The sequence below is a fragment of the Aptenodytes patagonicus genome, chromosome Z, assembly GCF_965638725.1.
Source record: "Aptenodytes patagonicus chromosome Z, bAptPat1.pri.cur, whole genome shotgun sequence".
In the NCBI taxonomy this organism is placed as follows: domain Eukaryota; kingdom Metazoa; phylum Chordata; class Aves; order Sphenisciformes; family Spheniscidae; genus Aptenodytes; species Aptenodytes patagonicus.
Genome location: NC_134982.1, coordinates 21,326,089 through 21,342,407, shown reverse-complemented (window position 1 = coordinate 21,342,407; position 16,319 = coordinate 21,326,089). Strand labels below are relative to the sequence as shown.

The following is a 16,319-nucleotide window of genomic DNA, read 5'->3' as shown; positions in this document are numbered from 1 at the left end:
GAAACAGAAGTACCAAGTATAACTATTATTTCTACTTTCTCTAAAGAGAATTTTCTCAATTACAACCTGTAAATTTCCCAAGTCTATACACTTAGTATAACCCAATTCTTCTATAATTATAGTATCTTCCCAAAGGGTTAATTACAGAGGTGATACTTGTTACTAAACTGAATAAAGAGGGAAAAAAGTCTAAGGCCCACTTTGAGAAATACCAAGGCAAAAAAGCTTTCACTTCGTAATAAATATATCATATTCACATACCACGAGGTAATTAGGATAGGCAGAAGATCCTGTTGATAGGATGTGAAAACCAAAAAGGGAATAGACTACACCAAGGTGTCAAAGTCAGTAAAAAAAGCTGTAGGAGAGGGGAAGGAGAAAGGTGTGTAGGGCATAAGGTAGGAAAGACTTCATTACTGATATGGCAGCTTTTTCTTTAAAAAAAAGAAACATTTTTATCCTGTTAAATCCAGATGAGAAAATGGCGTGTTTCAATACATTGTGCCAAAATTAACTACATCAACATTTGTATGCCTGTTCCAAGACAAAAACTGACCTCTTGAATAGAAATCTCTATTTAAACTAATTAAAAAAAAAAAAAAACCACAAACATACCACCTTTGGCCCAAAATTGATAGATGCCATCTTATGAAAAATGTCTTTTCCAAAAGAAGTTAAATATGGACAAAATCTCAGCTTTATAAATATTTTTGCTTTAGAGTTCTAAATTGCAAATTATTTACTATAAGAAATAGTACAATCCAAAAATATCTTGAAGGGGGAATGTCTATATATATATAAGCTATGTTATAAATGTATGTGACATAACCGAGAGCAGTTGTGCTTATGAATTAATGCTACATAGTTTGTACAACCCTGTAGAAAATATTTAAAGAACAAAAATGAACCAAATAAAACTATAAATAATACAATATTGGTTTTTAAATGTGTGATCATAAAGAAAAAGTTTGACACAAAGTAAGCAAAACAGGTGCTTTTTGCATAGATATACTTCTGCTGCTATAAAAGCAAGATCTGGTGATGAAAATATTTTTACCTCATTCTGAAATGCAGTCACTGCTGCCAGAATACATTTAATATAAATGCAAACAAAACCTACCAGATTTAAAAACAATACCCTTGATGCTATGCACTGAGACAATACTCTGTAAATCAGTTTATTTTCCATGTAGTGGACAAATCCAGTCAGTGTAATTATTTTTCTGCATGTGAATAGTAAAATCAAAGTGCTTATTTTCCCACAAGAAACATGTTCACTGTGAGAATACTGGGTCTTGCAATACCCCATAAAGCTTTCAATTTAAAGGTCTGTTCCAGAAATTTGGAACTGTAACATCAGGGTCTTTTGCCGCTAATAATGACGACTACACTACAAATGGCTAAAGAGCAGTTATGTGTGGAAGAAGTAGAACAGTACAACAGCTCAATTAAGGAAAAGAGTTTTAGTGCACTTTGCTCATTTTAGCCAACATGCTACATTGCCCTTCTTGCGTACAAAGTGGACTCACGTTGAAAGAAATGACTTGGCAAGCAAAACACTGTGTCAAGCTGCCCTTTTTTTCCTTATAGACTTGGACATTTTAAGACAGAAGCTTTGCAAGACATTACACAATTCTTTGTTTTTATTATTAAATGAGAAAGTCTGATTTGTTACATTGCCACATTGCTAGTCAGAAATGCTTCAGTGATGAAGAAAGTCAATGGTGGGTCAACCCAAGTCCTCATTCTACAACATTCGTTTACAAAGAAATTATAGTAATGTTCAACACACCCAACGCAACATTCCTTGCTTTCTTCAGAGAGAAGTCCCATCATTCTTCCTCTAGTGGGTATGTTACTACATAAATTAGGAATTTTTTTTGGACAACACATCCCCATATTTTCATGAGATCAAAACGGGCTTCTACAGATGTTGCAGAAGTCTTCACACATCATCATCATCTGATGTATCACTGCTGCTCGTCTCAGAATCCTCATTCTCCAGAGCAGGTTTGAAAGTGCTGTTTTTCCAGGGGCTAAATTTAAAATCACAGATGAGGCCATTTTTCAAAATGCCGTTTTTCCGAAGGCCATTTTTTTGTAACTGAAATGAGAAAACAAGATGTATTTAGAAAAAGAAAAAGCTAAACACAACAATCTGTTGCTTTTCAACATTCTCTACATCTTCATCTCTGGGCTACATTAGATCCACAGCACTACATTTCCATATAAACACACAAAGGAAAACTCCCCTGAGAGCCTTCACTTCTGGGCCAGCCACCTGTATCCAAGCACCTCCAACTGTGCTAAGCTCCTGCAGTCAACGAGAGCTTACCCTCTTCTCTCCCACTTCCTCAGACGTCTTGCCCCAGTGATCCCTCCTCCCACATGGTCTCTCCTGCAATGCAGTCCCTTTTTCCACAGTGCTGAAAACATCTGTGCTAAGAAGGGCAGGGTCTGCAGTAAGGAAGGGGCCCAGAAGAGGAGAAGCAGCAGGGAGGAACTGGAATCCCAATCTACCTGATGCAGTTGGAAAGTCAAAGACATTGGAGAGAAAGGAAACAACTGATTCTAAAACAAGAAAGGAATTACTGCATTTCCACACATAGTGCAGAAGCTGGGCAATAAGCCAAGCATTTAAGAGTTTAATATTCCAAATGCTCTTATAAATATGCGTGTGGCTAGACTTACATAAATATCAAATGTTCAGATTTAACATTGCACAAGATTCTCCCTTCCAGCTCCTCCTCACTGACCCCATCAGGTATATACAACACTCCTAATTTAAAAAAAAAAAAAAAAAAATTTAAAAAAATCAAATCTGGATTGCCTTTTCAGATTTTGTTAATAGTGAACTAAATGTCTCTCAATTTCCAACAGAGAAAATTTAAATTTTGGAGAACCAAGGAAACCGCATAAAAACCTTGAAAGAAAATTCCCTTTCCTCAGGCTAAGCTGAGGAGCTGGAAAGCCTGTGCGATTCTACTACCAGCAATGCTGAAACTACTCAGAAGTACTCCCTTACCCTTCCCTTGATTTTTTGAGAATAGGCCTTACCTACAATAAACACTGGTCCCCTATCTTTTTAAAGCAATTACTCTTCCAAAAGCATGATACTGAAATGGTACTGAAACAGCAACATCCCTAACCATCAAAATTACTGCAGTTCCTCCTCAAAAGGTAGGCATTTAGGGTAGCCAACTACAAGTTCATAATGGAACATTAACTTAGTGTTACCTGTTCACTAATGACTCGGAACTCCCTCATCTCATCCTCTGTTAGTGGAGCACATGTTTCATCATTTTCACTGTCTTCCTGCCAGCCCATCTCCTTTAACAACCTTTAAGTTAAAAAGGACAACATTAAGGAATTTGCTACACACACTCAGACATTTCTCTGCCTACATATATCTGTAAAGATCTGTAACAAATGGATTAATCAGTCCATAATTTTTTTTAAACAAACTCTTGCATAAACATAGGTTAAAAGCCTTACAAAAGATACATAAAGCATAGCAGCTGAGAAGTTCTCACGTCCTTCACAGATGACCCTGTTTTACCACTACATGTGGTAAAAACTGTACCTTCATTTTAAGGCAAGAAATCTGTGTCAGGTGGAAAAGTAAGAATGTATTTCCTTTGCATAACTGCTCTGGTGAAGCAGCAGTGTACCCCCTTGAAAATCGTACGAAGAGATAAAGACTCACACTGAGGGAATCCTGGATAACAGAGCAGCCGTGAGGAATACTGGTGGTGTCCCTCCATGGGAACCAATTCATGATGCCATGGCCTCATATAGTTTCTTTTTTTTAGCACATGCTAATGTCAGGGCCAGGACGGGTTTCTTTGCAATTGAGTCTCACCCAACGGCAGATGCTGGTATTTCAGCACAGGCAGACTACAAAACTAGGAGCGAGTTTTGGGATGAGGGGAAGAAAAGAAAGAAGACACTGATTCCTCTCATGACTAAGCTTGAGATATCCAAAGATGCAATAATCAACGTGTTTTAGCTAGTGCCAAAAGTGGGACAGCAGTATCTGAGCAGGCAGATAGTGGTTTTATATGTGAAGACGCTGTGAAAACAGGGGTTATCTAAGGGTGAAGACATTGTGACATTTAACAATGAAGATGAGAGTTCTCTTGCTGCAAAGTTTTTGCCAAAAGGATTAGCACCTTCTTCAGGCAAACCATGCACCTGTTGACCTTAAATGTTAAAGGAGGTTAAAGCTATTTCACAAAAAATAAAGAGGTTTCTAAAGGATATGCCGGAACTGACACAAGAAACTGGCACTTAGAGCTGAAGAATGGTGAATATATCAAAACAGGGAAGTAAGACGAACTCACAGTTGATGCCATGTGCCCAGCACTTGATTTAACCAGATGTCAGCAAAAAATGTCCACCAATATAACACACCCACCACCACCCACCACCCCCACCCACAAAGAACTCTGGGTCCCAATACAATGGATGTGCACTGGGCAACTTGCCAGTGACCAATGACACAAATGACTGTTGTTAAAACCATAATAAAAGCCTGGAATTGTAGAAGGAGAAGGGGAGAACAACACTACTCTATTATAAAAAAAAGTTAATAGGACAGTAACAGAAATGGAAATTATATCGTCTGTAGCATTTGGACCAAATTGGACAATGTGACAGCCAGGAACACTTAAATCTTCAGGAAGCAGCAGAAATAATATGCAAGTCATCCAAAACTCTCTTTTAAGAGAATAAGTGCATTTGTATAGACATACAGAAAAAGACTGGCAATGCCAAATGCAATTCAATGATAGTTATATTTTTGGCAACAGTAATTTGCATTAGAAAGTTTTACTGCAAGCAAGCTAAGATGTTAACAGTATTACATACAATAAAAGTGAATAGTTACAGAGCTCCTGTTAATGTAAATAAAATTTAGGGCAACGCCTAATTAACTTTTAAGCAACGTTGTCTAAAGTTAGCAGGGCCGCTGTCCCTTTAAAGCAACACTAGGCTTCTAGAATGGTTAAAAGTGTGAACTACGTAAAAAAATTAAACTTCAGATTAGCAAACTTGATACCAACAGGATGGCTGCATGTTGGAAACTTCCCCAGCAGAAGGGAAGCCCAAGATATATTTTGTACAAGATGTGCCAATATATGCACAAGTATCCCATGAGTTAAGCTGGTCACTTCGAGTCCAATTTACCACAAAAAGCCTTACTATAACATCTGTCTACGTGCATGCAGAGGTCACAGCCAAAGGGCTGGGACAGTACGGAGACACAGCCTGTCTGGGATACCACAAAGGACAGACACTTGCCCAGAAACCCTATGAAGGCCATTCAAAGTCATCTGAATGGAAACATGAGAGTTAGATTCTACTCTTATCTTCTAGTCAAAACAATCATCAGCAGCAGCCTCTAGTGGCCAAAGATTTGTGTCTCCATAGCCAATGGTGGAAAAAAAGGAACAGAGCAGGGTGCATTTCACCTTTCATACTCATGAGGCATAAGAGGTCACGAAAGTTTCCTCTGCAGGTACTACAAAAGGGAAAGTTCTCTAGTCCAATGTATATGTATAACCTATCACTAAAAGAAAAAAAAAATTCTATCTAATCTATCACTGCAATTCTGTAGTTGCCAGAAACAGTAAGAATCTGACAGAGCTCATGACAAGCTCATCTCCAGACTGAGTTGTGATTTCCCAGCAGCATCATTCTCATCTCTACCAGTTGCTCCTGCAGTTACTTTTATGAGATACTAGAATTGTTTCAATCCTTTTTTGAAGTTACTTTCTCCCTTTCCAGTGCATTGTCTTGTGATATCACTGACAGTGTCAACTAGTCAGCTACAGAAATAATTGATTACTTTAACAATGAGGAAAAACTCACTAGAGTTTTACATAAGATGCAGCATTTAAAGTATTATTAACACAAATAGCAATTACATGCATTGTAACTCCTAGACATGCAGATGAAAATCAGAGGGATGGAGTCACTATGCAGTTTGCTTTATTTCTTTAGAAGGAAATACATAAAATTTTTAGTAAAGCAAGTTTAAGACAGTACACAAGTGTAGTAGAAACAAAATATATTCCAAGTTAAATTAGTACATGTCTAGAAGTTAAACTTTGACAGTATTCATTAAACATTTTATGTGTTCTCAGTTTTCAGATTCTGACTTCTGAACTAGTAAGAATTTATGACATGCTCACTTACCACAAAGGAACACTTTATATTATATAAAGTACATACCTATGCTCTGCCTCAAGTGAGCTTGAAAGAACATCTGCCTGAGGGAAAGCTGAAGATCGAATGATCTGTTGAGATGTAATTGAAGCATTGCCATTCTCCTGCGGAATTTCATTTTCAAAGTTTCGGTTTATATCTCTCTCATGATGAGGGCTGTTGCTGTTATGCAAGTTAAAGGACTCATCCTCCTGTTAAAAATAACAATATATTACAAAGTTTAAAAGTAAATTCCATTCACAAGTAAATGTCTGCAACTGCTGCAACTCAGTGATATAATTTAATTTAAATTAAGTTTAAATGGAGACACTCTATACTACTTTGGGGGTAATTCTGTTCATACTTCTAGAATTTGCAATACGTGGATACTACAGAAATCTTAAGTTACGCCACCGATCAAGTAATGTAGAAAGCAACTTCCATGCTCTGCCTCAAACTTTTTTCTACAAAGTTTCAAACATACCTTAAAATTCAAACTTATTTAAGCTGCCTTTCATACTTCCAGAAATCACAGGTTACCTGTTGAACTTACAAGCAATGTTCCAAATTAAATATCAGAGCCATGCGTGTCAGGAGAAGTCTGAAAGCATGAGAGTTCTCAAGTTTACTTAGTGTAAGGGGCAGGTCACAGCCACCATACCTCAACCAGCAAATTCATCTACCACAAGTTCAGAAAGACTAGATACTGCTCTTTAAATTCAGACAATTTCCCCTACACACAGGCACTCACCACAGCTTCTCAGGCTGTTGTTAACAGCAACTGTAACTTACCAGCCATGAAATAAGAACTAGAAAGATAGTTTATTTAGAAGCATACTGTTCAGGTTCACTCATGTATTAAAAGCTCTTTAATCCCATAAACCAGAGATGCTTCTTTTTATTCTACTCATTCAGCAACCTGCAATTCTTATTTAGTAATGAGCCAAATAGCCTCAGAAGTCTTACCAGCTGTAGAAACAGAGGAGAGTATGATCGTTATCTAGTTAACACCCTTTTGAAAACAAAACCCTAAACTGGGCATTTAACAGCATTATCCATTACAGAAGGCAATTACTCAATCAGCCAGTTCTGCACTTACAAGAAACCATACTTTGGAGTCCAGGATCAAGACCATCATCATCACTTCCCTCTCACTCACAGTGTTGTCTGCTTCCAGAAATTTTAGAATACTCAGCAAGAATTTCTTAAGAACAAGTATCCCAGTAACATACATTCAAGCTGTTAAATCATACGCCTGAAGAATGCATATCAGATTATCAAACAAAATTCACAGAAGTATTAAACCATTTTAATATATATAGGGCAAAATAGCTTCTTCCAAGCATGATTCAGCTGCTGATTATGATTTGCCTCATTATTTCAGAGGTGAAATCTATTACTGCAGGCCTTAAAATTCCATCAACAGGATCATGTTATAGAAGATTGTTGTGCAGTTATCTCCCCATCCACTCAGTTGCACACCATGTCTTCTACTGCATTTAAAATCAGTGTTGGAAGTAGGACAACTATTAGTTACATGATTTGTTTAACATCTTTTCACACCTGTTAGTGAAACAGCAATGGCAAGGAAAGCGAAGCGTGCACTTACCAACAACTACTCCAGGCTACGTGTTACATACATTTGTCCAAGGACATTACAACTTCCACTACTAAAAGCCTTTTTTTTTTTTAAATACATTTGCTTCTGAAAGTCAGCTGTGTAGAATGGGGCAACTAAATGCTTTTGTCATGCGTATCATAAAGATATTATGAACTCCAGACAATTTCAGGAACAGAAACCCCTATCAAGTTCATGTACTATTTTTAGAATTCTGAAGCTCAAGACAGTGTTTCCCAGTATCTTTTTAATCTTAAGTCAAAATCTTTGTGTATTTCTTAAACACACATGAACAACATTACCCCCAACATCCATCTCAGGGTGCTCAACCACAGAACGCCTAATGGAAAGATGCAGACCTTTAACTCACATGTACAGCTAAGCTGTACAGTCCCATTACAGAAAATCTTATTTTGTCTGAAATAGGAACAGGGTCAGAAAAGTCAATCTTACTTTTATGAACAATGCACACTGGCACTCTTTCTTTTTTCACGTCTCTGAATCTGAATAAACCTTCCTCAAAACCACTCAATTTATCTGGCTGATTTGTAATTTATGATGTTTTTTTGTTTTGTTAAAACACTTTAAACCATTCATTTACAGCGAACAGGCTTGTAATCACCTCATCCTAAATAATGTAATATTTATCTTCACTTGGACTATGTATGATAACTATGCTTATGGCTTGTTGGTGGCTGGTAGCACTGACCCAAATACTCTCCGGTGCCAGCCAAGCACTCCATAAACCAATCCGGATTGAAAGAAACCTGACACATATTATATACAGACAGTATAGGCCTCCAAGTTCTCAACTAGGAAGTAAAACCAGGTTCTTTATATATGCATAAATTGAACTATTGCTCCTACAACTAGACCAAGAATAGAGAACTTCTGGCTACCTAAACACTCTAATTAGAAAGGAAATGGTTTGAAAAGCAGAACCAAGTTTTTCCATTAGTTGTTTTGTAGGATAAATAACAGCCAAGGTATGAAACACTGCCCTTCACAAGTCTGGGCAGTGGGATGGCATCCACCCAAGGGTACTGAGGGAGCTGGCTGAAGTGCTCACCAAGCCACTTTCAATTATTTATCAGCGGTCCTGGCTAACCGGGGAGGTCCCAGATGACTGGAGGTTAGCAAACGTGACACCCATCTACAAGAAGGGCCAGAAGGAGGATCCGGGGAACTACAGACCTGTCAGTCTGACCTCGGTGCCAGGGAAGGTTATGGAGCAGATCATCTTGAGTGCCATCACATGGCATGTACAGGACAACCAGGTGATCAGGCCCAGTCAGCATGGGTTTAGGAAAGGCAGGTCCTGCTTGACTAACCTGATCTCCTTCTACGACCAGGTGACCAGCTCAGTGGATGAGGGAAAGGCTGTGGATGTTGTCTACCACCTAGACTTTAGTAAAGCCTTTGGCACCGTTTCCCCCAGCACTTTCCTGGAGAAACTGGCTGCTCATGGCTTGGATGGGCGTACTCTTCACTGGTAAAAAACTGGCTGGATGGCCAGGCCCAAAGAGTTGTGGTGAATGGAGTTAAATCCAGTTGGTGGCCGGTCACAAGTGGAGTTCCCCAGGGCTCAGTATTGGGGCTGGTCTTGTTTAATATCTTTATCAATGGTCTGGATGAGGGGATCAAGTGCACCCTCAGTAAGTTTGCAGGCGACACCAAGTTGGGCGGGAGTGTTGATCTGCTCGAGGGTAGGAAGGCTCTGCAGAGGGATCTGGACAGGCTGGATCGATGGGCCAAGGCCAACCATATGAGATTCAACAAGGTCAAGTGTTGGGTCCTGCATTTGGGTCATAACAACCCCATGCAACACTACAGGCTTGGGGAAGAGTGGCTGGAAAGCTGCCTGGCGGAAAAGGACCTGGGGGTGCTGGTTGACAGCCGGCTGAACATGAGCCAGCAGTGTGCCCAGGCGGCCAAGAAGGCCAATGGCATCCTGGCCTGTATCAGAAACAGTGTGGCCAGCAGGAGCAGCAAAGTGATCATGCCCCTGTACTCGGCACTGGTGAGGCTGCACCTCGAATACTGTGTTCAGTTTTGGGCCCCTCACTACAAGAAGGACGTTGAGGTGCTGGAGCGTGTCCAGAGAAGGGCAACGAGGCTGGTGAAGGGTCTGGAGAACAAGTCTTCTGAGGAGCAGCTGAGGGAACTGGGGTTGTTTAGCCTGTAGAAAAAGAGGCTCAGGGGAGATCTTATCGCTTGTAGCAAGGCGGGTGTCAGTCTCTTCTCCCAAGTAACAAGCGATAGGACAAGAGGAAATGGCCTCAAGTTGCAGCAGGGGAGGTTTAGATTGGGTATTAGGAAAAATTTGTTCACCAAAAGGGTTGTCAAGCATTGGCACAGGCTGCCCAGGGAAATGGTTGAGTCACTATCCCTGGAGATATTTAAAAGACATGTAGATGTGGTGCTTAGGGACATGGTTTAGTGGTGGACTTGGCAGTGTTAAGTTAACGGTTCGACTCAACGATCTTAAAGGTCTTTTCCAACCTAAACGATTCTATAATTAAGTTAGTGTACTAAGCTTAATTTATTCTTTTATTGTTGCTAAAGACACAGACATGCCTGAGTTATTAACATGTATGAACAGATACTGCAGAAAGAAAAAGAGAAACTACTAAGAAGCACTGAAGGAAGAGTAGTACTTGGAACAACTTTTTTAAATTCATCAAAATGTAATTCCTTTTCTTCATTTAGAGATCAAAGACCATGACTTAACAGCTGTTTACAGCAAAATAAAAAGTAGTTTATGGTCCGTCTGAAAACTACTACTGCTGGATCTACAATAGGTATGAACAAAACTACCTTCTCTTGCCCAGCATGATTCTCGTCTTCATGTTCCTCTTCCACTCTATCTCGTTTCAATGCTTTCAAAAATTCACTCTTCTTATCAGTCCGCATTCTTGTCAATTTTGTTAAACGAGGCTGACCAACTTTGTCAACAGGGGATGAAGAATTTGACCGATTACACTAATGTTCGGAGTCAGAAAAAGAAAGAATATTAGAAGTTTATTCATTATAGAAAACTTTGAATGAAAGACAAGACGACTCCCTGGCACCTGTAGTTTCAGATTTCACATATATCCAACAGTCAAAAGCAGAGGGAAGATGTCTGTATTTCAGTATATGTAGTTCTTACATGTAAACCCGGAGATGCCGGTTTATGGAGCACTGCTAATGAGCAGTGGACCTTCTGAAGTGTATCATACCATTAGCAGTTCTGAAGTTTAAACCTATCAGGTTATACTTCCTAATGTGCCATTTTTACTCCAAATCAAACCCACAAAGCAAATTGTGCAGGCCACTGATGTGCCTTCCATACTTCTCACACATTAACTTCCAAAAAAACCTTATTTAATACAATTTGGCATAAAACTTACTGAAACCCTTATCTAACCAAATTAAACATTTTATAGATTTGATAAAAACTACAGACATTGCTTTACCTCTTTCACTGAATTTTGTGATATAGTAAATGCCTTGGCAGTTGATTTGAAAGGACTAAAATTGCCAACACCATATGCAGATTCGTGAGGAAACGGATTCCCAAGTTTATTTTCTTTTGCTTGGCTTTTCCACTGTGCAGGCTAAACAAAAATTTAAACAGAAACTTAAAAAGTCATTAACTACAACAGGATTATTTTCAGGAATCTTCAGAAAAATGATTAAGCAAAAGCAAATCATAACTACAACCATAATTTAGGGCAAACACCTGTTTTCTTGTGGAAAAGAGACTGTTTATGAGCAATTCATCTGCTCACAAATACTGTTTACACTTTTTATATAAAGACTAAAATTTCAAAACAATTAAGACCCTCATATTTGAGGTATTAAGAATCAAAATATGACTCTTCAACAGCTGAAAATATTGTTTTTAATGTAGAACGTTAGAGAGTTAAGAACTACTCCATCATATGCTCCCATAAGCACAAAAAATTTCTGAAAAATCAAGAGGTGAACATGGAGAGTTGCATTTGGAAAGGAACCAGAGTGACACTAATAGGTTGCAACATCATCTCTATCAATAATTGGGATAAATTCTGAAGGTATTTTTATACCAACTGTATCTCTCCACTAGGTATCTCTTTTTCTGTTAAAATCATATATACAAAAGGCATTGCTATTCCATCAGTTAAAAACATTTTCACTCTCACTTGGACAGCTCTTGTACTTCTCAAAAAAGGTAAATGAGAAACAGAGATCCAATTACAGTATAGTTTAAAAAGAAAAATGAGAAAAAGTTGTTTCCATTCACTTTTGTGGTGTGCTGCACTTAGCAAGACTTGAAAGCATAACACTCTAAGACCAGTACTCTCAGGGGTGAAATATGCACATTCAGAATTACAGCATGATTTTTTTTTTTCAGCACGTTGTTCATGCCACTGGTATCCAAGACTCACCTTTGCAGGTGGAGTGACAGGTTTAGGGACTAATCCTTTATAAACACTTGTGCCAGTTCCATTCCTTACTGGCTGTGAATGAAGACTTCCTACTACTGGGAATCCAGATATCTGCAGTTCTTTTGTACTGCCCTTTTTAATGACCAGCATTCTTGGAGATCTAGATTTAGGATTCAAAGGGTACTCTGGAAAAAAAAGAAGTGTGTGTGTATATATATATATATGTGTGTGTGTGTGCGCGCACATGTGTAGACAATCTTAAGTTTCTAGTTCATAAGGTACTAGATAGCCATATGGTCCAGAGCAAACAGGCATAAATCAGGCACTTAGTCCAGTATTAGTTCCACAAACAACACACTGTACAAACCTGGATAAACACAGGTTCTGTTCCATTTTCTACAACCACCATTTGTAAAATATTTCACTTGGCAATGCAGGAATTTTACTTTTGGAAAGTAAAGGTATTCTTCAGAGAAGCCAGCTACACAGTTCTTGTTTGCAAATCTAAAATCCAAATACTATTAGTTGTTGATAGTTACCTAATCGTCAAAAGACATTATGGTTTTCATATGTTGTGGTTTAACCCAGCAGGCAGCTAAACACACACAGCCATTCATTCACTCACTCCCCGCCCCCACAGTGGGATGGGAGAGACAATCGGGAAGAAAAAGTAAAATTAATGGGTTGAGATAAAGGCAGTTGAAAAGGACAGAAAAGGAGGGAGGGGAATAATAATAATAATAATAATAATAATGATAGAAGAATATACAAAGCAAGTGATGCACAATGCAATTGCTCACCACCCACCAACCAATGCCCAGCCAGTCTCCGAGCAGCAATCGCTGCCCCCCGGCCAACTCCTGCCAGTTTATATACTGAGCTTGATGCCATATGGTATGGAATAGCCCTTTGGCCAGTTTGGGTCAGCTGTCCTGGCTGTGCCCCCTCCCTTGCTGGCAGGCCATGAGAAGCTGAAAAGTCCTTGACTAGTGTAAGCACTACTTAGCAACAACTGAAACATCGGTGTGTTATCAACATTGTTCTCATCCTAAATCCAAAACACAGCACTGTACCAGCTGCTAGGAAGAAAATTAACGAGGACATCATATGTCCCTTTAAGGTTACTAAAAGAATAATTACTTATGTATTTATTAACAGCTCAGTTTAGAGCCAGACACTCCACACTAAGGCTCTACAAACATGGGACAAGAGATGTGCACTACTCTATACCATGGCAATGACCACTTTATCTCCATGCCTTAGATGGGCGTAACAGAACATCTGAAGCTTACAACATTTCCATGTTCAAGAGAGCACTAATTAAGAGACATACAGTCAGCTGTCATACTAAGTAACTGACATTTAACAGTTTTAAAGAACACCTATTAAAAACAGATCAAAAATTTTCAAAAAGTAAAAAAAAAAAACACTTTAATTTTGTTTTGCATATGCGTTCCAATGCTGCATTAATAGCCTTTTCCAAGATTATCTCATCTCCCTGCAAGCACTTCTACTTCATGGGCCGAGTGACCATATCCTACATTTTAAAAAACCTATCTTAAAAGAGTAAGTGACTTTAGCTTTTTTTAGCAGGTAAATGTTACAAAATATTTGTGATAACTGCATACTTAGCTCTCATTAAACTTTACAAAAAGACTTTATGATATTCGCATGCTCCCATCACATAGATTCCATTTTCCTTTTCGTATAATAGAATAAATTTTTAACAGGCATTAGAAGGGGATGGTAACATTCCTCTTGTCCTGAATATTGTTTCCTTTAAAAGGGAATAATAATAGCCTTAATTTCAGTTTTTCAATTACAAAACAAGGTTTGCAATAACAGAGCTGTAATAAAGTAAGATACCAAGCTGTAAGCTGTAACAGGTGACTGCACTGTAGCTTACAGGTTGGACTAGATGATCTTTAAAGGTCCCTTCCAAAACAAACCATTCTATTATTTTATGTAGCTAACAGAACTGTTCCTTCTTTGCTTGTGAAGAGTGATATCCAAAAAGCCTGGAAACCTTGCCCTCCTTCAGATCAAACTGAGCCACATCATGCAGCAGCCACAGCCAGAGTGCTGCAAAGTTTGTAAAACACTCAAATTGCTATGTAATTTTTCCCAGCTTGGTTAGTGTAATGGTTTAACCCCAGTCGGTAACGAAGCACCACACAGCTGCTCGCTCACTGCCCCCCATGGTGGGATTGGTGAGAGAATCAGAAGAGCAACAGTGAGAAAACTCGTGGGTTGAGATAAGAACAGTTTAATACTTGGGGAAAAAAATGAGAGAGTGAGAACAGGAGCAAGAGCAAGCACAAAAACTGGGGCGGGGGGGGAGGGAGAGGGAAGACTGGGGGAGGGGGTAGGGACAGATGACACTGAGTGATGCAACCACTCACCGACAGATGCCCAGTCAGTCCCGGAGCAGCAATTACCCCCCAGCCAACTCCTCCCAGCTTATATACTGAGCATGACATCATATTATGGAATATCCCTTTGGCCAGTTGGGTCAGCCCTCCCGGCTTCTTGTGCACCTCCTCGCTGGCAGAGTATGGGAAGCTGAAAAGTCCTTGACCCAGTATAAACACCGCTTAGCAACAACTAAAATATCAGTGTGTTATCACATTGTTCTCATGCTAAATCCAAAACACAGCACTGTACCAGCTACTAGGAAGAAAATTAACTCTATCCCAGCCAAAACCAGGACAGTTAGGAAAGAATTTAGTTATTGTTGCTCTTCTATTGAAAGATAACTCTATTTCCTGACTTTCACATGAAAGCTGCTAAACACACAAAAACGGAAAGCAGTCTAATTGTTTAGGCTCCTGCAACAGTTCTTAGCAATTAGGTATTTATATTGAGGGGTTGGCCTACATCTAGTGTTACCTAAGAGTGCAAAACATACTGGGGAAGTATGAGAAAAAGAATCAGCAAATTAAAGTACCATTTAAAAGGAGCAACAAGTTTCAGATCTCAGTATTAGCAACAGTTTAAGTAGTAGCTTTTATGTTTAATTAAAGTTATTTCTTCATAAAGAGAAAGGTTCTTATTTTGAGTAAGTTTATTACTTTAAAACCTGTGCAGTCTAAAGCTGCCACCTTCTTAAGGGTGAACAATTGACTACATAAAGCCCACAGAATTATAAAGTGGTAGCCAGATTTAATCAGGTAGAGATAGAAAACAATCCCAGACTACAGTCCAAGGCCCACTCTCAGGATTGGATTTGTTGCAAGTAATTCGTAAACACAACCAACAGCTTAAGACATTTGCTTCCAGGAAGAGACCTTAAACCTCTGCAAGCTAACCTGCTCTTCCCAACCCTCCCAGGTTTTCTCTCCAAACCCTTCCAACAGCTCTAATCAGTCAGAAGCATTCTTTTATGAAGTCTTCAGCTAGCAATCACATCACTAGTTTAGATGACCCACCTTCATTGCATTTCCTCTCGAAAATAAAGATGAAGATAGATTATGGACATCTTTACGATGTATACTTGTTCTGGGAAAGAATCCTAGTTGTGGCTGCATCTACAGACCAACAGACTGATATTCAAATAGAAGTGTTACCTCTTTAAGAAAAAAAGATATTTACATTGTAATAATATTGAAGTTTCCTCAATTTCAATCTCTACCTTTATAATTTAAATCTATACCTTTATAATTCTAAAAAAATTCCTATGTTTCAAATAAAACAACTTCAGATCTCTGCTATGTTTTTTACATTTAAAAACATCAAAAATACTCACCCCACACACCTGCAGCTAAAGATTTATTCTGGTTTGTTTCCCTCTCATATTCAGGGTTCAAAGATGGCTGAAAGAAAGTTTTATCATTATTAAAAAAATAAGGCCTGAATTCTGGGACCAATGAAATAAAGAATCACAATAATATTGGCAGTATGACCTCTGCTGTCAAAGATTTTTAAATGGAGACAGACTAGACACTTCCCCCTGCGACCCAAACTAGGTCAATGCTCACTTGTTTCTCTTCTCCAACAAAACATCTCAGGCATCAGTCAATACCATTACATGAACTCTCCAGTGAAAGCAAAAAACCGCGACGTATGGTTCTTCAAAGAGGAAG

General features: G+C 38.8%; 1 protein-coding gene across 10 annotated transcripts in view; it reads right to left on the bottom strand.

Moving 5' to 3' along the window:
* Positions 1-1,164: 1,164 nt before the first annotated feature.
* The window catches only part of GPBP1 (GC-rich promoter binding protein 1), a 38,698-nt gene continuing 23,543 nt past the window's right edge, over positions 1,165-16,319 (bottom strand). For 6 of the 10 annotated variants that reach the window (XM_076361670.1, XM_076361667.1, XM_076361668.1 and 3 more), the window contains 8 exons: positions 15,983-16,049; positions 12,238-12,422; positions 11,284-11,424; positions 10,643-10,807; positions 6,235-6,419; positions 3,238-3,340; positions 2,336-2,520; positions 1,986-2,104 (listed from right to left, as the gene is read on the bottom strand). In XM_076361670.1, coding sequence (XP_076217785.1) covers positions 2,068-2,104; positions 2,336-2,520; positions 3,238-3,340; positions 6,235-6,419; positions 10,643-10,807; positions 11,284-11,424; positions 12,238-12,422; positions 15,983-16,049 — 1,068 coding nt within the window. In that variant the 3' untranslated portion in view covers positions 1,986-2,067. Of the gene's footprint in view, positions 2,105-2,335; positions 2,521-2,691; positions 2,780-3,237; positions 3,341-6,234; positions 6,420-10,642; positions 10,808-11,283; positions 11,425-12,237; positions 12,423-15,982; positions 16,050-16,319 lie in introns of all 10 variants that reach the window. The other 4 variants (XM_076361674.1, XM_076361676.1, XM_076361675.1 and 1 more) reach the window with 4 other exon arrangements.